The sequence below is a fragment of the Pelodiscus sinensis genome, chromosome 5 (assembly GCF_052426305.1).
Source record: "Pelodiscus sinensis isolate ZL-2025 chromosome 5, ASM5242630v1, whole genome shotgun sequence".
Lineage (NCBI taxonomy): Eukaryota > Metazoa > Chordata > Testudines > Trionychidae > Pelodiscus > Pelodiscus sinensis.
In genome coordinates this window covers 64,954,949-64,978,041 of record NC_143056.1, presented here as the reverse complement: position 1 = coordinate 64,978,041, position 23,093 = coordinate 64,954,949, and the positions used below count along the sequence as shown (strand labels likewise).

Here is a 23,093-nt window from a genome sequence, read left to right as displayed (position 1 = left end):
GCTGACAGAGGGAGGATTCACAGCATCACTAAGCAGTCTAACCACTGGACTACAAACTGCACCACTGCTGCGGCCCAAATAATAGTTAACTAACATGTATCTGCTTCAACAGGCAAACTCAAGAGGTTCCAGCCTCCATCACCAAGCTGTATAACCCAGGCACATGTACATGGACTGCAGCACATCCCTCTTCTCACACAGCCTTTTCAGGGAGCAGAAAGGGGATTTGCCCCAGCAGCTGGCCTAACACATCAGAGAAGCCCCCACACCACTGGCCTAGAGAGGGAGCACAGACACCACCTCGCCCCAGTTCTAGTTAATTCAAGTGGAACAGCTGTAACGGGTAACAGTGGAGGAGCCCGCATCACTATTGCCTGTGACCCAATGATTAAGGCAGTCACCTGGGCAGCATGAGCCCTCTTCAACTTCCTTCTCATGCAGCAAATGGCCAGACTGGTTCAGACCAATTATTCTTTTAGCCTAGTCGCCCATCTTCCAACAACGGCTGATGCTAGATGCCTCAAAGGCAATGGACAGAAGAGGGCAATTATCACGTGATCCAGCCTGTTGGCCATGCCCAGCCGCTGGCAGGCTAAGGTTTAGGGATGCCTGGAGCACAAGACTGTGTCTCTGACTAGCCTAATCGCCCCTTGGAGGAGCCAGTCTCCAGGCAATTGCTTTTTGATTGAAGGCCAAGCTGTAAGTGGGTTCAACTAGCAACAAGGGCCACATGCTGCCTGTGCCTTGCAGGCTGATGTACCACCTCTGGTTTAAGTCTGCTGCCTAGTCATGTCCTTGATCACTCAGACGCTTGTCTTACGTAAAGGGGTGACTAGTACATCCTTATTCACTTCTCCACATGGTTTATAGCATTCTAGCATAGCCTGCCTGGGTAATGCCTTGCCCATGCTGACAGGGGAGCCAGGCCCCACTTCCCTGCAGCCACATTTGAAGGTTCCCTAACCACTAAGCTCAAGGTTACATGGTAACCCTCAGCTGCCTTCCTCCTCTTGCTTCAGTTGTTTGGTGGGGCAGTCAAAGGTACCACCCGAGCAATTATTTTGGCACCAAAGTGGTTCCTGGCCAGGGAGTGCAAGCAGAGATCAGTACCTGGGAGGGGGCAGAAACTGGTTCAGGTTTCTTCTCCCTTCCTGTGGAGAAGAGCTTTGACTAGGGCTCTGCATTCTCTTGTTGCGGGAGGTGTAGTGCCTTAAAGATGTGCCAGTGCTAGTAGCAATGACTCACAGTCTAATTGCCTTGTGTTCTGGGTGCTTACCCAGCTGTGTGGGATATGCAGGTTCAACTCCTTTCTCAGCTTCCTGAGAAGGGATTTGAGCAGCTGTCTCTGAAGTGACTGTGCCGCTGCTGGACTACGAGGTGGTCTCCCTCAGGTGGGGATTGCAGCCTCATCCTAGTCTGCTGCAGTTGTGCCACATTCATAGGCGTCACAAGACTAGCAAGCAGCTTGGTATGAGCTCACCATGTGTTGGTTCAAATCCCCCTTTATGCTTGAACCTTCAGCTCTTACTTCTCAAGTGACTGGCCAAAGTGGTGGGCTAGGAGCTATTCTGAGCTGGGGCCTCCCTTGCTCTTTTCTGCTGAAGCTGCTCCACTTTCAGCACATATTCACTGGGCCAAAGCCCCAACCAAACTGCCATGAGTAGTTTACGGGTTAGGTGTGTGCCCAACAAGGACGAAGTTGGGTTCAATTTCCTTCTTGCTCGTTGATCTGCTTCTCACATTACTGGCCTAAGAGCTGGGCTAGGGGTTATTCCAATGTACTGGCTCCCTCACTGTTTCCTTTTGAGAATGAGCCACTGTCATTAAATAATCCTTGAGCCACAAGTACTACATGAGTCTCCCTGGAGCCCAGGGGTTTGGTCACTTGCCCCTTGAACAGTTCAAGGGCTGGTTTGAATCCCCTCTATGCTCCCTGAGAAGAGGTCTACATGTTGATCTCCTACATCGCAAATGAATGGCCTAGGAGGTGGGGACTCCTCTGCTGTTCCCAGATGGCCATGTTCAGGAAATATGGAGTGAGAATTGGACCACCTAAGCCTTGTGACTCCTCCCTCTGTGTTCCTGGGCCTTAGGTGCCTGCCCAAGAGGCAATGAGGTTCTGGCTCAAATCCCCTGTCTGCTTGTTGAGAAATGAGCAGTGGTGTGCTCTATTACCTTCAAGTGTGTGTCACTTCAACTATGTATTAACTGGGGCAGAATACACTGCCACAGCCTCTGTGGTTTTGGGGTAGGATGCTTGCCTTGGGTGTGAGTACCCTTGGATCAAATCCCTCCTTTGCCAGGCAGCAGGGCCCTCTGGGGTGTAAGAGCAGAGACCCTGTAGCTGATCAAGAGCCATGTGCAGCCCTTCTTGCTCTTTTTTTTATTATTATTATTAAAGAGGAGAGGATTTGCTGCTGCGCAGTAAAACACTCCTCTTCCTCCCCTCCTCCCCAATGAGGAAACAGGCCCAGGTTGTAGCATACTCCAGGGCACACCCCTGATCTTTTTTGAGGTATGTGAACTGGAGACTCCCACCTCCTAGGGAGAGTCACTGGTGAGCAATCCCTGTCCAAATCCCCTCCCCAAAAAGACAACAGCCTCATGAGAAACAGGGGAGGAGAGAGCAGGAAATCCCTATGCAAAGCCCTGCTGAACTAGCAGCTTAGGGATTTGAACCAGGCTCTTCTACAGCCTAAGCAAGCATCCTAACCACTGGACTAGAGAGTGAGGATTGTGGGTAATGGATGAAGCTGATACTTGAGGAGGCACATGCCCCGGGCTGCAGCTCTACCCCTGCACTGGACAGGAAGATTTAGGAAGCAAGTTTTAGTACTACAGCAAGTAAAATTAAAATGTGTACCTCAGTTAAATTATTCAAAAGATCACCCTATCTTAAAAATCTATATCTCTGAAGATCCAAGTATTTAAAACTAAAGCTGAATGCTCAGATTGTACATTGAAAAATCTATGCAAAGATTTTTAGAGATGTAATTTTATAATGTTCAGCAACAAACTAATTAACTATTTAAAGCAAATTTTTAAATGCACGCCTGTTTTTGCCAGTAACTAGGGTTGGCACATGCCTGTCAAATGGTTTCATGGGGTCAACGCTCTGCTAAGAGGTCTGGCAAGCTGGAAGGCTTCTCACTTTTAAGTTAACAGGCCCACTTTGGTGAAAGTCATCAGTCTGCAGCAGCTTGCTGTGGGAGCCTTCAGGAATGGTCAGAATAGAAAGAGGGGAGCAGCTGAGCACTACGACTGAGGAAAGGTATTGCCTCACCTTGCCACTCATACCTGCCACCCATGCCCCATCCCACACTACAGACCCCTTCTCACCCAAGATGCAGTTTAAAAGCCACAGATCGTCATTTATTCTGACACTGTTTGCTAGGCTGCATCAGTCTCCACATGGCTGCTCAAACTTGGCTCTATTAAGGCTTTTGCTGTTATCTGGTCACTGGAGAGTGCAGTCAAACAACGGGGACTCAATCAAGGGAGGGCATAATATAGCTGAACAGGACCAATGGGAAATCAGATGTGAGAAGGCTGATCACACAGGCTACGTCTACACTGGCATGATTTTCCAAAAATGCTTTTAACAGAAAAGTTTTCCTTTAAAAGCATTTCTGGAAAAGCACGTCTAAACGGAAAACTTTTCCGTTAAAAGCATTTTCAGAAAAGCACGTCTAGATTGGCAGGATGCTTTTCCGCAACAGCACTTTTTGCAGAAAAGCATCCGTGGCCAATCTAGACGTGGTTTTCCGCAAAAAAGCCCCGATCGCCATTTTCGCGATCGGGGCTTTTTTGCGGAAAACAGTACTGTGCTGTCTACACTGTCCCTTTTGCGCAAAAGTCTTTCGGAAAAAGACTTTTGCCCGAACGGGAGCAGCATAGTATTTCTGCAAAAGCACTGACAATATTACATGAGATCGTCAGTGCGTTTCCAGAAATTCAAGCGGCCAGTGTAGACAGCTGGCAAGTTTTTCCGCAAAAGCAGATGATTTTGCGGAAAAACTTGCCAGTCTAGACACAGCCACAAAGTATAGTAAAGTGTTTGTTTCCTGTTGACGATGCACTTACCAGGTTCCTTGTAGTCCCTGAAAGTGTTGTTCACCAATGGGAAGTGGAGCACTATCGGAGCTCTGGGGTTCTCTGCTTCTGAAAACACGTAACATTCCTTGGGATTCTTCTTGTCTTCCTCACTCAGCTCAATTTTAGGGAACGGGATGCCAATTGTTTTACAATATCTGTATGTGATTTCTAATTGCTGGTTAAACACAGAATGAGATTGCATTAGAACCCCCCCACAAAAGCCACTTCACTCAGGCGTTCCTGTAACAATAAATCACACTGAATGACTCTGAAGCCACATGAGAGACAATACTGAATGATACAAGCACCAAGTACAGATGCCTGACCAAAAGCCTCAGGCTATTAAAAGGCAGAAGATTGGAGTTTTCAGTATTGGTTTAACTCTGTTGCCATTGAAATTGATAGTAGGCTTACCCTGGATTTTAGTGGGAGCAGAATTAGGCCAACTCTGAGGCTGTGTCTAGACTGGCCAGTTTTTCCAGAAAATCAGCCGCTTTTCTGGAAAAACTTGCCCGCTGTCTACACTGGCAGCTTGAATTTCCGCAAAAGCACTGACTTCCTACTGTAGGAAATCAGTGCTTCTTGCAGTAATACTATTCTGCACCCGTTCAGGCAAAAGGCCCTTTTGCGCAAAGCTTTTGCGCAAGAGGGCCAGTGTAGACAGCTCAGATTTGTTTGCCGCAAAAAAGCCCCGATCGCAAAAATGGCGATCGGGGCTTTTTTGCGCAAAAGCGTGTCTAGATTGGCATGGATGCTTTTCCGCAAAAAGTGCTTTTGTGGGAAAGCGTCCGTGCCAATCTAGACGCTCTGTTCCAAAAATGCTTTTAACGGAAAACTTTTCCGTTAAAATCATTTCCGGAAAATCATGCCACTCTAGACGCAGCCTGAGTGTTTTGAAAAATCACATTCATACTTAAACAAACCCCACGGCGAGTAATAAAACGGGGTTGTGGCAAGATATTCTGTCAGACACAAGGCACATCTGATTTTTCCAAAAATAAGGGAATGTTTGCGCCAAGGCTTTTGTTCAATTTATTATACACAGAGGGCTGTTCAGTAACAAGGTTTTGTTTCAAGCTCATCTTTACTATCCATCCATGGAGGGAATGGTTATCGTAGCTGGAGAGATTCAGGCACTGGCATGTTCCCCTGTGTATTTTATACTTTATTTATTTATCTATCCCATGAGTAAAATTCCCCTGTCCATCTGTTTCTAGGGGCCTTCACAATACTCAGTAAAACATTACTCTTCATAAGACTACCCCAGATAAGCAAATTATGGTAATTTTTTGTCAAAAATAGTAATTCTCCCGCCAGCCCCAAATTCCCTCAGACAACCTCCTATGAAAGATCCTGGGTAATTCAAAAGTCCCTTCCAGCAGACCCTAAGAATCAACACATTTAGGCCATGTCTACACTATGTGGAAGATCAACACTGCCGTGGTTGATTTTGTGAGTCTAGTGAAGACCTGCTAATTTGAACTTAGAGAGCGCCCCCATCGGCGCCGGTAGACCTGCACCTCACGAGAAGTAAGGGCAACCAACAGGAGTGTTTTCTCCTGTTGACCTCCCGCTGTGTGAACAGTGATTTAAGATATGATGATTCCAGCTACATAATTAACGTAGTGGGAGTGGCACATGTTATGTCGACCTTCCCCTTTAGTGCAGCTGTGCCCTTAGTGAGTGTCAGACTATGATGGGCAGTGAATTGCTGAATCAAAGAACCCCCACACTGAAAATATGCTTCCTCCAACCTACATGTATTCGTCTCTAGGTGATCTTAGTTGCTGGGTTAAAACCTGAGGTCAGGGTGGATGTCTCTAATAAACACAAGGCAATCTATAGTAGCCATCTAAATCAATAACAACATTAATTGCACCCAGATATCAACTACAACCTAGTATAGTCCGGGGAGCAAGAATATACTCCTTGCAAGAAACACTAAGAATCTGAGCTTCTGTGCTGTAGACAGACTGGATTTTCCAGTGGTCTATGTGTGTAACAGTAAGCATCAGCAGCATTAATCAAACACAGAAATGACTATTCCCTATATACGTTGCCACTCATTGTCAAAATGGAAAAGAAAAGTCGGTAATTCTCCTCACAGTCCTTAAGGATCTTGATGTAAACAGGGAATAGACTTTGTTTGAACATTATATCTTTTCTATGCATATTATTGGTGTTTTGGACATTCTGACTAGTGTGCTGTCCCAGAAAGGGAAAATAATGAGAAACTCTCTTGGTGGTTAAAATAGCAACTTTGTAATCTCCTTGATATTAACTAACCACTGTTTAGTTTGGTGGCAAAAGATACTGGGCCCAATTCAGCAACTGTTTACTACAGTGACTGCAATTAATATCTACATGGGTATTAATTTTCTGACATCACGAGTTACTCCTGATTTGGGTCTCTGTGATAGTGGAATTTGGACTACTGAGTCCAAATCCTATTATGATTGTACTGTTAAAATAAAAATGGTGGGCAAGCCTTGTAGGAAAGATGCCATCGGTGCTAGAAGGACTCTTGAATTTGAATTGTCTCACCTGGAACCTATTACCCATTGAGTAATCCAGTGAGATGATGATATCCACATTCCTCTCTGGCTTGAACAGTGGTGGGCAACTAGAGTTAACGAAATAGCCAACATCTATTAAGCAGAGCTGTTTCTCCCGTGGAGTTAGTTTGTAAGGGGAAGAGTCCAGCACGGAGTCTGAAAGATAATTGTATTTTAATCAGTGCATCATGAGGGAAAATGGACTATTTTCTAAGAATAAGAAAACAAAAGAGAAGAGAGTATTAAGTGGTAGGGGCAGTGTGAAAACTGTAGGGAGCCCCAGGAGGTATCTTGCAGTAATTTTAATACTGTTGTGACATGCTTTTCCATAATAGCTTCCTGATGTCACATTCCCTCTATAGCTGACCCTCAACTAGTTTTTTTAATGCTTCTCTTCAAGGCATATCAACATATCGAGAGCGGTTTTCTCCTGTTTTGCTTTCCTACCTTTTCTCCATGCTCTGTTTGCAAAACCAAAAGTTGTTCAGAAGACATTCCCTCCCATGTGATGTGTGCAATCTCAGAACAAGAGAGCCTTGTATTTAAAATCAGAATGTGCCCTGTCTAGTGTAATTCTCAAATCCAAATATTTGCAAGTTACCTCTTCTTGCATTCTTGTGTTTCTAACAGCAGCCACATATCATATATCAAATGTAGAGCAACCTGAATTAAGGAGGAACCATCACTTGCTGAAACAGGAAGGGGTTTACAGTTCCTTTTAGTTGTGTGTATAGTATTAATTTAAAATTCTGCCCACCCAAAACCCCATCTGCATATCACTGTGTAGAAAGTGTTCAGTACTTACTCTTCACTGAAAATCTGAATTACAGTAAATACTTAACTGGGAGAGTTCCCTCAACTATTCGAATTAAAAGAGATTCTAAATAAATCCTTCCCATTAGAATCCCCCAAGAGATTCACATAGAGCCATTAATTATTTCACTGTGTGAAATTCCCTGCTCTCATTTCACAAATTTACCACAGCAAAAATGAGGCCACTCATGAGCTCTTTCTGTCTCTCCCCAACTACCACCACCACCTGGCTGGTAAAAAAAAAAGTGTCACGCTACACCAAGACCTCAGGTTTCAGGTAGGTGTTATCTGAAGAAAACTCTTTGAAATAAAATTACATGTATTTTTAGCCCAGAAAGTCAACCCTTATATCAGTCCTGCCGAAGTAGATGACCTCTTCTCCTGCCTCTTTGCTAAAGATGGGCTCTTAAACATGGCCTTTTCTTGGCTTCACTGAAGTACCCAAAAGAAGCTGCAATATCTACCCAATTGTTCACTTTTCCCTCAACAGTCTGTGTGATTTCCTCCATGCCTCGCCTTATGCATGGAACACCTTCCCTAAACTAATCTTTAAGGCTATTGTGCTCTTCTGCCACAAATTCCTCCTCAAGAACCATTTCCACAAGGCTGCCCTCACAAATATACCAGCTGATCACGTTCATTGATATTGTTTATTTGTATGTTTTATCCCTCGCCCCCTGCTCTTCACATGTGGCTGCTTTTCTTAGGATGTGAACTGTTTGGGACAGAGCCTTTCCCGTGTAGTACATTTGGAACACACATAATACGTCATGGGCTCTGCTGCAATCCAACTGACAACAGGAACAGAAGGGTCTGCCACTGCCAACAGGGCTGAGGGTACAATGGCAGACAGAGATGGACAAGCAGGAGCAAGGACCTGCAGGGACCTTAAAGCTGCATAGGAATCCACCTCATCCTCTTGCCTTCATCCCAGAGATGAGATCCCAGAGTGACTGGTTCCACAGGCTCACAGGCAGCATATATAGACAGATTCATTTTTTCAGCCAACTCATTCACTCATCTCTAATATAATGTTGTTATGTTTTTGTTATTGCCATAGGCGTGCGCACAGGGTGTCAGGCTGCCTACCAGCTGCTGGAGGTGGGGGGGATTTAAGATGGGGTACCGCAGCCCATCACTTTCCCCACGGCAATCTACGGGGCACTTTGGGGCAGAGACCGCGCATGCGTGGCAGAAGTAGCTGGGGCCGGACCAAAGATGCCAGCCCGAGCCATTTTTTCTCCCTGAGCCCCACCCGGCCCGGCCGCACCGCTTGGTGCTCTTTCTGTGGCTGGGGGCGCCCACGCCCAGCCCAGCAGCACCGCGCAGCGCCCCTTCTGTACCCGGGGCCCCAGCCCCGTCCCCGGCCCCTCCCATCCCAGTAGCACCGCGTGGCACCCCTTCTGCGCCCGGGGCCAGGGTTCCAGCCCCAGCCTCGGCCCTGGCCCGGCAGCATCGCGCGGTGCCCCTTCTGCCCCTGGGGCTGCAGCCCCAACTGCAGCCCAACAGCACTGCACGGTGCTCCTTCTGCCCCTGAGGCCGCAGCCTCAGCCACGGCCGCAGCCCCGGCCCCTGAGTCCTCAGCCTCGGCCCCGGCCCTGACCCCAGCCCAAGCCCAGCAGCAACGCGCGGTGCCCCTTCTGCACCTAGGGGTGCCCCTGCCCGGCCCAGCCTGGCCGCACCGCGCAGCGCCCCTTCCTCACCCAGGGCCTCATCCTTGGCCCTGCCCAGCCCGGCAGCACCACGTGGTGCTCCTTAAAGTGAGGCACCCTAGGCTAGGGCCCGGCCGACCTGTAGCTTGGGCTGGCTCTGACTCCAGCCCGACAAGCTGGAAGGCAGAAGCCGGCTTAGCCTAAGGTAAGTGAAAGGGAAAGGGAACGGGAGAGGGGAAAAATAGGCAGGGGTGGGAGAGGAAGCGGCCTGGCTGAGGGGAGGGGGGCAGGTCAGGAGAAGAAGAAAGGGGAAAGCACCAAGGAACAGGGTGGTGGAGAGACAAATGCCAGGGGGCCAAGTGGAGACAATGAGGAAAAGGGCAGGAGGGGAGGTGTCAGTGGGAGGGGGGGACAAGGTGATGCTGGGAAAGGAGAGGGGAAGGGCATTGGGGGCTTGAGGGGGAGGGGGAGGTGCTGGGAGAAGGCTTGAAAGAAGGGGTGGGCATGAGGAAAGCAGGGATGGAGCAAGACATGTGAGGGCACAGGGGCATGAGGGAACGGGGGCAGAGAGTGGTGAGGGGGTGGGCATCAGGGAAAAAGAGGGCAAAGGGGGCAGGAGCAGTGAGGGAAGGGGGAGGCACTAGGAGGCTGCAGGGGTAAGGGAAGGTGCAGGTGCCAGGGGATTCTGGGGGTGAAGCAGAAGGGCAGACACCTGCAGGGGAGGGACCAGCACCAGAGGAGAGAGGCAGGGCAGGTGAGTAGAGGGAGGTGTTAGGAGAGGGGATGAGGAGGAGTAGCTCACATGATCAGAGTGGGGCTACTGGAGGAGTGAGCACAGGGGGGAGAGAAGGGCTGGTGGAGGGGGGGCAGGTCTCAGGAAGGCTGAGGACAGCGAGAAGGGCAGGAGTCAGGAGAGCAGAGGAGGGTGAGGGGTTGGGGGGCAGCAGGCACAAGGGGAGCTGATGGAGCAAGGGGAGATTTGGCAGCAGAAGGAAAAGGTAGTGGTTTATAAGATATTTATTAATAACAATGGCTACATGAACTCAGTATTAGTGCACAACACAATTCATTCTGCTCATGGGAGGAAACTCTTAGAGGGAACACTTTACACAGCCTCTCTGCCCCTGAGTTAATGTCACACACATTGAGTTAATGCAACTGCAGGATAGTTGCATAAGGGGGGTTTGATGAGGGCCAAACTAATTCCTATTGGTAGGAGGATAATGGAAAAAGTCCTTAGAGGGGGGTCACATGACACCTTTTACTTCTGGTCATGTGTCCATCTTGCCCCGAGAGTGTTACCTCTAGAGGTGTGGCCAATGGAAGTTGGGGTGTGGCCAATGGGGGACAGGGGTGTGGTTAACAGGGGTCAGGGGCATGGCTAATGGGGGTCAAAGTACATTTTAAAAAAATTCTTCGGGTGCAGACCCTAAAGAAATGTGCTGCGCACGCCTATGGTTACTGCCATTAGTCTAATTCCTTTAGATGAGAGGCTACCTCAAGGCTACGTCTAGACTACATCCCTTTTTCGTAAAAGGGATGTAAATTAGACACATCGCAATTGCTAATGAAGCGGGGATTGAAATAAGGGATAAGGGATCTTTTGGAAAAGGCTTTATTTTCCGCAAGATCAGCGTCTAGAATGGCACTTTTCTCCAGCAAAGCTCCGTGCGGAAAAAAAGCGGCAGCCATTTTTATGCTAATGAAGCGGGGGAGATTTAAATCCCCGCTTCATTAGCAATTGTGATACGTCTAATTTACATCCCTTTTACGAAAAAGGGATGTAGTCTAGACGTAGCCCAAAAGTGTAGCTAAGGTTTAGTTACAATTACCTTTCCATTCAAGAAACCCTCTGTGCTGGAAATAGTCCTTGTGAAATTCTAGGCCTCTCAGGAAGTTATGAGTCTTGTCCAAGAGCGGGCGGGTGGTCAGCATGTCATTAAAGATTTCACAAAGTTTCCCTGATGTGGAAGTTGGAGACTCAATGGCAATAGAAGAGTCATCAGAAGCATTATCTTTTCTAGCTGGGAGATAGAAAAAAAAAGAGTAAGAGATCATTTTAACATAGAATATGGAGTTGTCCTTTCTTGGTCTAACCACTTTCTCTATCTGCTCTGTGGTTCAATGCTCTTCTTGTTTCTTTGTCTGCACACCTCACTTTCTCTCTCTCACACACACACAGAGACTCTTTAATGAAACGATTGACCATATTTGATCATTTTTTATTTAAAGAACAATTTCCAGCTTCTAATCTTTCAAATGAAATCCTTACTTCACAGCCCTGCTGACAGCCTGACATCACCAGTGGGCTCAACATTTGCACAGACTTCACGTGAACTAGCAGTTCAAGAGCAAAATTAAAATGAATCAAAATAGTTTAATTAGAACTTAAATATGGCTTAATTCAACAGTCGGAGATTGGATGGGTCACTGGTGAGTGGAAAGGTGAGCGATACATTGTTTTTTGGCTATTAGGATGATACTAGCCCTTTATGGTTCTCAGTCCTATTTGATTTCAACAATTGTTTTCATTTCAGTTGTTTGAAAGACACAAAAACAAAGCAAGGCTAGTGCTATGGAGCCAGAGCCTTTACTGAACATGAAACAATGGCAACCTGATATTGGTCAGCTGAGGAAGTGGCAGACAAAAGATTAATACACTGAAATCAGGGTCAACAAACCCACAGTGTAGAATGAACCCATTTCTGTCACAAGGGGAAGACTAACATACTTTCACAATGCTATCCGAGTAAATAGGATATAAGTGAAAATCATAGCGGGGGATCTGCTAGCAGCCACAATGAAATGAAAGCACACAGGTAATGCACTGGTGTTTAGAAAATTGGTGAGGGTCTCATGAGCAAAAAATGTATCTTCTCCAAATCCTCTCCTTGCTAATGGGAACTATGCACTCAGTCACAGCAAGAATACATGTTGATTTTAACATGCTATAAAACTCTTACCCATCTCTACCATGTCTTTGGCCCAGCGATCCCAGAATTCATCTGGATTTGAGGACCAATATAAGCTATCCAGCAAATTCCGAGTAAAAATATTAGTCCAAATACCTGCAAGTCCAATCACATGAAAGAAACACTGTATCAGCTCAAGTTAACCTGTGGTCATCTTATCTGGATAAAAAGGTCATGCATTTTTACTTACAAGAGGAACCCATGTTGAGTATAATTAGCCAGTCTGCACTGATTATGCTGTAACACAGTGCCCTAAATAAAAGAGCAAATCCGAGACTTTGGCTGCTAAGATCATCAGAGCTCAGCCAAGCAAAGCTCCTTCTCAAATGCTGGTGGACACTGTACTCCTAGTTCTGGAGAATACCAAAAGTACAGACTTCACCCCCCCTCTGCCAAAAAAAGAGACCATCTACTGCCCACGTGTATTAGTGGAGGGGAGAGTATAGAACATTGACAAATGGGCATGGTGAACCAGAATGACCCAAAGAGCCTCCTGTGAACTGGTCTTTGGCCAGTAGAGGACCATGTAGTGACTATTGTTAGTAACAAACCGTAGCCTCTGTTGCTCTGGCCATTGGGCTAAGGGAGAGCATCAACAGGGAAAGATTTGGTGGTGGAAAAGATGGAAATTGGGAGGCAAAGGGCACAGAGGAAGTGTGTCTCGGCTTCTGGGAGCAGCCTGGTGTTGAGGGCAGTTGAGGAATAGCATTGAGCTCCACCAGGTGTGAGAGTTAATAAGGCCTTAGAAGAAGCATATATGGAGTTTGCCTCAATCACAGCACATCTAGCATGGTTCCAGGGACTGTTTCAAGAAATGTGGCTACCACAGCACTTCAGAGACCCTACAGGGGCAGCATTAACTATGTAAATGGGACCCAGAGACGTCTGCTTTGCCCCAGCAGCACGCTCATCTCTTGCATGACACCAACACTCAAGAGGGTGTTATCTAATCAAATGTTATTACTTTCATTTATAATTTACAGCATGTATTTGTTTGATGGCAATTTGACAGGCCCGGGATCAGATTGTGAATGGCTGTTGTGCGGGTGTATGGACGGTGCAAAGAGCTCCCACTTCTTGTGGGAACATGGCAGGAACAGAAGTGATGTGGGGGTGGGAATGCATAATTAATTGGTGATCTAGAGGATGGGAAAAGTGAGGGGGTTGGTGGGGTAGAATGGAAGTGAGAGTTGCAGATAGGGTGACCAGATAGTAAGCTTGAAAAATCAGGATAGACGATGGCTAGTAATAGGCACTTATTTAAGACAAAGCCCAATTTTGGGACTTTCCCTACAAAATCAGGCCATCTGATCCACCTTTGCTGGAGAATACATAATTCATTTCTAGAGTAGGGAGTGGGTAGATGAGGGCAGCAGGGCAGAGAATTCATTATTTAGAAATGTGGGGGTTGAGGAGAAGCGGGAATCTCTGCACTGTCAGGCAGCTAGCAAGAGCCAAAACACCTGACTGTATTTGGAAGAGTTAGCAACTAAACTGCCACACACAGTGTGGGCACGGGAGCAGAGCGAGTTCAAAACCCAAAAGACGGACCAAAAACATAATATCATTCTTTTAAACTCTCATTATTTTGCAGAGACCAAATCATGATTCTTGAACTTTCAAGGTTGGTAGTACTTGACTCCATTGGATCTAGGTAAATTTGGCCCAAAGAGGCTGGTTGGCTAGGATTACAATATATAGGCCACTGGCTTGCCAGTGTCACATCTATGTTCTTTCTTGGGTTTTCATTAGGCTATTTCCCATGAATAATAGATCACCTTCCAGAAAGCAGATCCGAGATTCTGGGAGCTTCTTCACCAACCTTCCCATGAAGAACTCACTGTCAAAATTTTCTGATCGAATGAAGGCTCCATATTTCTGGAATCCCACCTCGTAAGGTGAAAACTCCACCCATTCTACAGAAGGATTGACACACAAGATTTTTATTATAATGCTAAAAGACTAAGAAAAGAGAATGAGACTTACACAGATGGATAAAGAATTCACACATCAAATAAGTTTGTTCCTCATTGGTGACTGTAATTTGTATATAATAAGTCATACTACCCTCTTCACTAAACTTTGAGAGCTGGTTTCTCATCTCAGGTGAACATTGTCCCTCCAGATAAGAACTGGAAGGCCCATTGATGAAGCCCTGCATGGAACCCCAGGACTGAATGAATCTAGCTAATCTGACATAGAGGCCTATTGGTACCAAATGGCAATAGATTCATTGTTGTGTAATAGCAAATTCCAACAGGCTTGACAAACTCACTGCCCCAATACTGTGCTTTCATGATATTTAGTAGGGGTGTCCACTACACAATTAACTGAGAAGTCTGGCCTTATTGGTTAATCTTATCGACTACACACACTCCCTCCCCCTTTCCTGCCTCTGTCAAATGTATGCATAGCTATTATATAAAAAGTTATGAACGCATTACAAAAACATGCTTCTAAAGTCTGCATCAAGGTAGGGTTGACAAACAAGGGGTTTTTTTTCCAGTCAAAGGGTACATATCCTCCTATTTATCCTGGTTCAAATGTAGACTCACATTGCAGTGAGTAGACTCCCATTTATATATGAAGTCAACAGAGAGATGGAAAGTCAACAGGGAAACAAGACATCAGAACCGCAGGGAGTTCTGACTGGGGGCAGACAATGAACTTTGGGAATATACGGAGAAGGCAAAAGGAGACCACTTGATCCTGTACCTCAGGAAGTAATCAGGCACTGCACTGACATTTGTGAAAATGGGATCCCAACCTGCCCTCACTGGAAATACTGTAAGGAACATTTAAGTAACATATGACTGCTGTTAGACTAACAGTTATTTCGAGTTTTCATATCCCCAACTCATAACTCCGGTTATCTGAAGAAGTGGGCTGTGCCCATGAAAGCTCATGATACCATCTACATGTTTCGTTAGTCTATAAAGTGCTACCAGACCATTTGTTGTTTTTTCTGTAACAGACTAACTTGGTTACCCCCTGAAGCTCCAGTTACAGTTAAGTTTACTTTAGAAAACAAGTACTAATTTTGTTTTATATGAAACCTTTCTGTTTCCATTATCCTTACTCAATAGGCCTTAAATCTTAACCCTTGATAATAAAAGATAAAACTATTGTTTTCACTATAAATCTCTCTCAGTGCTATGATGTTACACAAGGCATGTGGTTCTCTTGGGGACAGCAGACCTGGTATTTGTGTGAGCATTCAGTGGAGGGGGTACAACTTTTGTTGATCTGCAAAGCTAAGAAAGGGCTGGCATGGCCCACAATAAATTGTTTTGGTGATTAACAAGCTGGTAGCGCAACAAGGTGACTCACAGTCCTGAGCATATTGAGAATTATCAGAAATGTTAAGGTCAAGATTTTCAAAATATGTGGTCCTAACATTAGACTCCAAGGCCCCAGATCCAGGCTTCTAAATGACATCATATCTGTTTAGATATTTATATGAACCTCCTTGCAGTAATATCAAATGGCAGTAGGGAAATACTCTCCGGCTGTGTCTACACTGGCCCCTTCTTCGGAATAGCCATGCTAATTTAGAACTTTGGAATAGGGAAATGCGCGGGGGATTTAAATATCCCCCGCGGGATTTAAATAAACATGGCCGCCGCTTTTTTTCCAGCTTCCTTTCAAGTAGGAATAAGAGATCCTCCGGAATAGGGCTTTATTCCGGAGGATCGCACCAGTCTGGACGCTCTTTTCCGGCTTTTCCCCAAGCCGGAAAAAAAGCGGCGGCCATGTTTATTTAAATCCCGCGGGGGATATTTAAATCCCCCGCGCATTTCCCTATTCCAAAGTTCTAAATTAGCATGGCTATTCCGAAGAAGGGGCCAGTGTAGACGTAGCCTCCCAGTTTTACAGATTGGGAACTAAGGCCAGGTCTAAACTAAATGGGAAGGTTGAATTAAGATGTGCAACTTCAGCTACATTAATTATGTAGCTGGAGTCAACGTACTGTACCTTAATTCAAGTTTCCCTACTGTCCCCATAGTGGGAGGCCAGGAGCAAATGCTCCCATCGTCTTCCCTTATTCTTTGCAGGAGGAGGAATACCGGCCGCCGACAGGGGGAACCTCTGAGTTTAATTTAACAGGACTTTACTAGACCTGCTAAATGGAACTCCAGAAGATTGATTGTGGCTGTGATGACGTCCCCCCTAGTGAAATATGGCCTAAGATGCAAGGTGCAATAAGTAACTTGACCCAGGTTACATAGAAAGTGTGTAGCTGGGCTAGAAACTACACTCCATTCTTCTGAGTCTACATTCAACTTCCCTGTCCACATTCATGTGCCCTATCCACTAAATCATCTTTGCTCTTCTTCAAAACTAACAAGTCTCCATCAGATCCAAGGTAAGGGCAAATTCCTTCCCCATTCCAGTAAAAGGAGAGCTTTCCAGAACTGGTGCTGAGCAGTAGAGGATTTTTTTTCCCCTTTCAAAATTTCTTCAGCTTCTCTGACCAATAGAACTCAATTAAGAAACAAAGTAAATCTTAGAACACTGACCTCTAAATTTAAAAGTGTCGATCTGTTCCGTTTTGACATTGAGGATTGCATAGATAGGCAAGGGGTTCTGACCTTGGTCCACAGCCTTCTGCTGGTCTGAGAGTTTAGTCGCCTCTGGCTAATCAAGGAGTCAAAAAAACATCACCTTTAAATATAGGACTTTGGCACTGTGGTGAATTTTACCCACCCATATTTTTTAATAGTTGTATTTTAGGAAATTATATGTTTGTCCATACACACATTGTAATTAAAGGCTCAAAGAAATCATTTTCCTTAGCTAGAGAATAGCTAATACATGCTCCGGGAAGCACTTTACGTACCTCATCATGTAAAAACGCTTCCTGAACAAGTGACCACAGCTCTGTAAAAGATGAAATGTATCCTTCTTTTGCCCTCTCAATCAACTGCTTGTGATAATACTTCAAATGCTCCATGGAAATAGCATTTGTCTTACATTTCATCACCTGTTTCTTTGCTAGATTGATTGGACCTTCCAGAGTTTTCTGTGACCAGTCAGTGTTTTTGTACAAGTTGGTCATGGTCCTGAAGAAAAGAGGTGATGTTAACAAAACAAAAATTGGCTAAAAAATAAAAACATGTTACATTTATCTTGTATCTTTCACTCAAGGACACCGAGGCATTTTAAAAACTTTGAAGAATTAAATCTCATAACACTTCTTTAAAGCAGGTGAGAATTATTTATGGATGCTCTTGGTCTACAGTGTTCAGATCTAGATCCAATCTTCTTCAGAGTCTGGAGGTGTTTAGATCTGAGGGTTTGGATTGTGCCTCCTGGACAATATTGCTATTTTGCCAGTGGAGAAAGCATTATTAAGCATGTGCTCCTACCCCATGGGAGCCAGGGCAGGTTTTCCACACTTCCCCAGGAGCAGGATTCCTGTCCTAAATACATCTAGTTGGAACATTTTTGACAAAAGTAAAATTACACTACCATATGCTGGTACAGCAAAGCACAAATATTCCATGAAGATAGTGTCACTGGTTTTAACCAGGAGGGAAATGGAAGAAACAGTGAGACTGAGTGAGCGCTTTCTTATAGCCTGGTTAGGGCACTGGCCTTAAAGTTTGCTACTCAAGAGAAGTGTCATCCTGTGGTCAGCTCTAGTACTAAGTAAGTTCTCCAACGTTATCAGCAAGTCAGCGGCAGAGACAGGATTGGAAGCCAGATCTGTTATACAATGATGCCTCCCCTCCCTCCAGAATGGCACACATTACACAACCACACACTGCACCATTAATTTTCAAGATGATGCCCTTTGAGTGTTCTTCAATTGGCAACCCTTGGATGTAACTAATTGAGTAATAAACATTAACAATCAGAGCAGGTGAAAAAGTGATCCTTGAACATATTTAAACAGTGGTCTTACAGATTTAAGAAATGTGGCATTTCTAACAACAAAAAATCTAAAATAATCTGAAACTCATTTTACAGTGCAAGTATTCCTCTGCCAGGCATTCCTAAGCATCTTCAAATACATGCTGATTGCCCTGCAAAAATTAAGAGTGAGACTAACCAACACCTTTGTTTATATACAGGACTTAGATGGGGACTACACAAAAGTGGTGGGAAGATCATAGACTGTCTCTGTGTAAGGGCCAGTAGAACCTCGGTGTTTATAGGCTCTAAAACTGTCTTTGATCATTTGTTCTTTCAGAAGAGAGGAGCTGAAAAGGAAGATAAACCTGGAGAGATTTAGCAGTGCTACACTAAAATTGCTTTAAAAGCCAGCTCAGAGTTTTAGCAATGGGATAGGATCATTCAAGAATACAAGGAATCTGAACCAATGGTTTTCAAACTTTTTTTCTCATGACAGAGCTGTAGAAAATCGTTGATGCCCATGACCTAACATAGTTTGACTAGAATGTGGGTTCCTGGGTGGAGTTGATGATGAGAGCTTTGCGGTGTACGAGGGGGCTCTGGCTTTGGGGGGGCGGTCAGGGCTGGGGCACGAGGGGTTTACCTTGAGTGGCTTCCAGTCAGTGGTGCAGTGGAGGTGCTAAGGCAGATTTCCTGTTGCTCCTGGCACTGCAGACCATGCTGTGCCCCAGAAGCATCCAGCAGCAGGTTCCCAGCCAATGGGAACGTGGCGCTAGTGCTCAGGGCAAGGGAAGTGCATGGAGCTCTGTGTGCTCAGCCCCCTCCCCTCTCTTCCCACCTAGGAGCCAGGCCTGCTGCTGGCTGCTTCTGGAGCGCAGAGAAGTCTGCAGAGCCAGCATAGGCAGTTAACCTGCCTTTGCACCCCCACTGATCACCTGATCCCCTTGCAGCAACGACACCCTCTGCCTGATATTCAACAACCCAGTATTAGGTCGTGACTCATAATTTAAGAACAGCTGATCTAAACAAGCTAAATGCGTTTGTCACTTGCATTGAAACGTCCCAGTCACCGCCATTGTGGAACTGCAGTAAGAACAAAAACAAAACCCTCTCCTGTCCTCACCATGTTGAGCCAGAAGTACCAGTGAGATATGTAGCGCAGTCCAAGAGATTCAGCTTCTGGAGACCTAAGAGGTGGCCATACATTGCTGACATTGCCCTGACACTGCCTCCTGTTGCCATGACAGCTATCACTGGGATCTGTTAAAAACAAACATTAACCTTTACATTTAGCTACGGGTCTACCCAGAAAAGTCCAACCCCAGCTCTTCAGCTGTGCCAGTGGGTACTGCTAGAGAGAGGTTAAATAGAGCCAATGTTTAGCCAGTCCTCAGGGGAGCCATCTTTGTCATTGACAAGAAGGAGATGTGAATCTCAAAAGGTATATATATGGTTTCTTTTAGCCTCAAATGAACCCTAAAAATGTTTACGTTTTTTAATTATCCTGCCAAGTCTCATTCCTCTTCTCACCTCACACTCAGTAGCACCGTGATGATTCTTACCACATAAGGATTTGTCCTTTAGCATCAAGAAAAAATTTAAAAGCTCAAGTAATGAAAGGATTCAAGGAAATCATGATCTGCTCTATAGCATTCCGTGAGCTACAAATTGAGGGAGGGTGGGGGGCGAATTCAAATCAAATGAAAATTATTCTTAATTATTTTACTTACCTCTAATAAAAACACATACAGAAAGGGAAGTGTTAAATTCATAATACAACCTGGTTCAAAGCCGACTGTGGAAGAACAAGAATTTTTTTTTTTTGAAAAATCAAAAACAGAAAAATTTCAATTCGGAAGCGCAGGCAGGATGTCTTGTGGGAGTTGACTACCCGGAGTTTTGTGACCCCATTCTCAGCTATGAGCCTGGGTGCCTGGCTGGACTACACCTCTCATTTTTTAATAGCTGTATTATTACACACATGCAATACGAGACAGCATTTTTAACACTGTTCAGTGTACATAATTCCAATATCCTTAATCATCTTTAAATGTGACCCTTTGGGGCTCTGTTCAAACTCCATTGAAACTGTTGGATTTGCTTGCAACAGAGAAGTACTGAAGAAGATTGAGACTCTCCATATTTAAAATACATGTTCCCCTCTCCTAATCCCATCCAAGTCCCAGCTCTGACTAACTCACAAACCTCATGCTCTTGCAGATTTCTCTTCAACTGAAGAATCTTTTCCAGGGCACTTGCAACTACCTTCTTCCTTTTCTGCAAGAAATCTTGCTCCTCTGCACACAGATTATACCCTAAACGCACATCTAGTTGTTCTGGGCTGGAACATACATAATGACATGTAATCACACTAGCACAGGTCAGTTTATTACAATTTAAACATACAGTTTAGCAGCTTTAGTTAATTAAGTTTTATGAAGAATCCAGATTCACCATTCAGATTTAAAGACACACAAATCAGACCCACAACCTCGGAGCAAACAACTGGCATTGATCTCTTCATGCATTTGCTTGGTAACTTTTCTATATTTTTCACTAGAAAGGCCACTGAGATGGAGTTTCAGCACATCTGTGGTACAGCCAACCTGAACACCCGCTTATTCTCTAGCATACGTGGCATTTCAGTCTCTGAAAGATAGCTAAACTGGAAAGAATCTCCTCTTCATGCCTCTAATTAGCTTTGTCGCCGATGCCCCTGTTATTTCCACTATGCATCTTTTCTGAGTTATGGTGACTAGAACCAAACATAGGTATGAAGCTGCAGCATTGAGCTATATCATGGCTACTCAATGTGCAGCCCACAGGCTGCATGCAGCCCATGTCTTGTTTGTTTGCAGACCACAGTGCAGTTTGGGTTTATGCAGGGCTCAATATGCAGCCCACGGATGGGAGCCAAAACAAAAAGTAGTCAATATAAATTCCTGGATTGTCATTGCTCATTAAAAGTGCTGTCATATGGGTGAAAATCAGGTAAATATTGAATTTTATTAATACCAGCAGAACTGACTTAAATGGGGCCTGTGTTTGTTGGATAGTCTTGCCTTAATCTTTGTATTTATGCCCGACAGTGTGAAAGAAGCTATTTGCATATATATTTGCATGTATCTGCAACCACACTTAAGTTGCAGCCCTCGACATGTGCTGTGAGTATCATTGTGGCCCCTGGGGCTTCCAAAGTTAAGTAGCCCTCATCTATACAATTGTATTACACTATGTTCTTTATGCATTTTACTTTTTCTGTTGCTTCTTTCTATTGGCTCCATTTGGGCTTGATTTCCATTTTTGGAAAGCAGCTGTTTGCCTCTTGAATGTTGTCATTCAAATCCTATCAGCTTTTTTTCCCTCTTGCTTTCCTGTTTCTCTGACTCAGTTGTGGTATGTTCAAGAAGGCTCCATCCTGAGTCCAGGGATTTACATTTTCTTATTTTTCACTCTAGGGCCTTTGGCAACTAGATGCTTCATACTTTTGAAATTCTCTTTTCCCACTGAAGATGGGATGTTCATTCATGTTGTGATTTCCCTCAAGGATGTGTACTGTATTGTGGTCTCTGCTCTCTGAGGGCTCTACAATAGTGATCTCTTGAACTGGTGTATGTGTTACTTAGGATTAAGTCAAGAAGAGTCTCCATTCTCATGTGCTTTAAAATTAGCTGTCCCAAGAAGCAATAAGAAGTTTACGGAGAAAGAGGATTTCTTACCAATCATTTACTTGGAGCTGCAGCTTCAACTTTGTACCCTAAAAGCAAAGAATTGCAATGTTAAAGAGACAGGAACAATTTCAATTAATGAGGGATGGTGGCCTACTGAGAGGGATGGCTTTTCACACCCCAAGCTCAGTGTCATCTGAGATGAGTGACTTCCCACTTTCCTCCTTTGTTTTCCTTGGGAGTAGTAGGAGAAGGGGAGTAAATAAGCCTATTACCCTCAATACATGTTCTGGTCAGCCTAGTGAGGCATTGACAGCATTGTTTCTGGATGCACTGTGGAATGAGTGGGAAAGGCCAGCCACCTACCTCCCTGCCGATGACCAAATGGACTGGTGGAGCCCCAAGTCAGCTTGAGCAGCTGTGCTATGGCTTCCCCTCACACCAAGACATGTTGGAGGAAGGGGTCCAAGCAGCCCACTGAAGATAAGACAGAGGGAGAAGGAAGAGAAGTCATGATATCCTCCCAAAAGGGTGCTAATGGTAAGAAAGGAGAATGCAGGGCTTGCTGAAAATGGGAAGGAGGGGGAGGGAGACACTGAGACTTCTAGGAAAGAGGGGATCCAGAAGGAATAAGACAGATTTTCATTTTCCCTTGTCCATGGGAGAAAGGCTCCTCAGGGATTGATTTCTTCACTCCCTAACCTCACCCCACACTTGCCATGAGGTGTGGAAAAGAGAGCGAAGTCCTAGCTGGCAGAGTAAGAGGCGATGATTAAATTGGCACTCCTCTAGCTCTCTGCCTGGTCTAATTAGAATGAGTAAGGCAGGAGGAGCAATCAGCTAGCCCACTGAAGGGAGAATGGGTGAAACAAACATCAAATCAGCTAAACATTTTTAGAATAAGATTTAAAAGTATCCAGCTGGCCAGAGAGCACTGCTACTCCTGCTGTTCAGGAAACTTAGTTTGGGGCACACCCACCTCATTCAACATCTTCACAGAGGGACATCCCATCAGTGTTCAGCTCAACAAAATGCAGCTACTCTAAAGACAGCATATGTTCCAAGATAGCATAGCAGAAAGAAAACCTCCATAACCTGACAGCTTTATCCCAGCTTCCTGTCCACCCCACCAGTTTATTGATAGATGAAGCAGATCACCAGTTGCTACAATGTTTAATAGTTATTTTCCTTTATTCATTCATTCAATCAAGCTGTATCTTTGCCCTCTCCAGTAAAATCAAGGTAAATGAGCAAGGACTCACCTTTCCTACAGGAAGCTCTACTTTCACTTTCTCTCCCATAGCAAGTAATTTCAGGGGAACTATTAAGGAGTCATTTGAATGGTCTTCCTTCTCCAAAACACACTGGAGGAAGGAAGGGGAAAGTTTAACTGTTTTATCTGGAGGCAGGAAACATTTCTAATCTGTTGAACAAATTAGCAGCCCTGATTCTCTGTGAGTAGGAGAGTTGTATAAATGA

At 45.0% G+C, this 23,093-nt stretch overlaps 1 protein-coding gene across 1 annotated transcript in view; it reads right to left on the bottom strand.

The window, feature by feature from the left end:
* PLA2G4B (phospholipase A2 group IVB) overlaps positions 1–23,093 on the bottom strand; it is a 44,986-nt gene that overhangs the window by 5,669 nt on the left and 16,224 nt on the right. The window contains exons 9-19 of the mRNA XM_025188324.3: positions 22,877–22,978; positions 21,666–21,703; positions 20,152–20,287; positions 19,070–19,206; positions 16,928–17,150; positions 16,608–16,725; positions 13,866–14,003; positions 12,079–12,183; positions 10,948–11,139; positions 6,640–6,806; positions 4,084–4,270 (exon numbers count right to left, since the gene is read on the bottom strand). Of these exons, the coding sequence (XP_025044109.3) occupies positions 4,084–4,270; positions 6,640–6,806; positions 10,948–11,139; positions 12,079–12,183; positions 13,866–14,003; positions 16,608–16,725; positions 16,928–17,150; positions 19,070–19,206; positions 20,152–20,287; positions 21,666–21,703; positions 22,877–22,978 (1,543 nt within the window). The remainder of the gene's footprint in view (positions 1–4,083; positions 4,271–6,639; positions 6,807–10,947; positions 11,140–12,078; positions 12,184–13,865; positions 14,004–16,607; positions 16,726–16,927; positions 17,151–19,069; positions 19,207–20,151; positions 20,288–21,665; positions 21,704–22,876; positions 22,979–23,093) is intronic.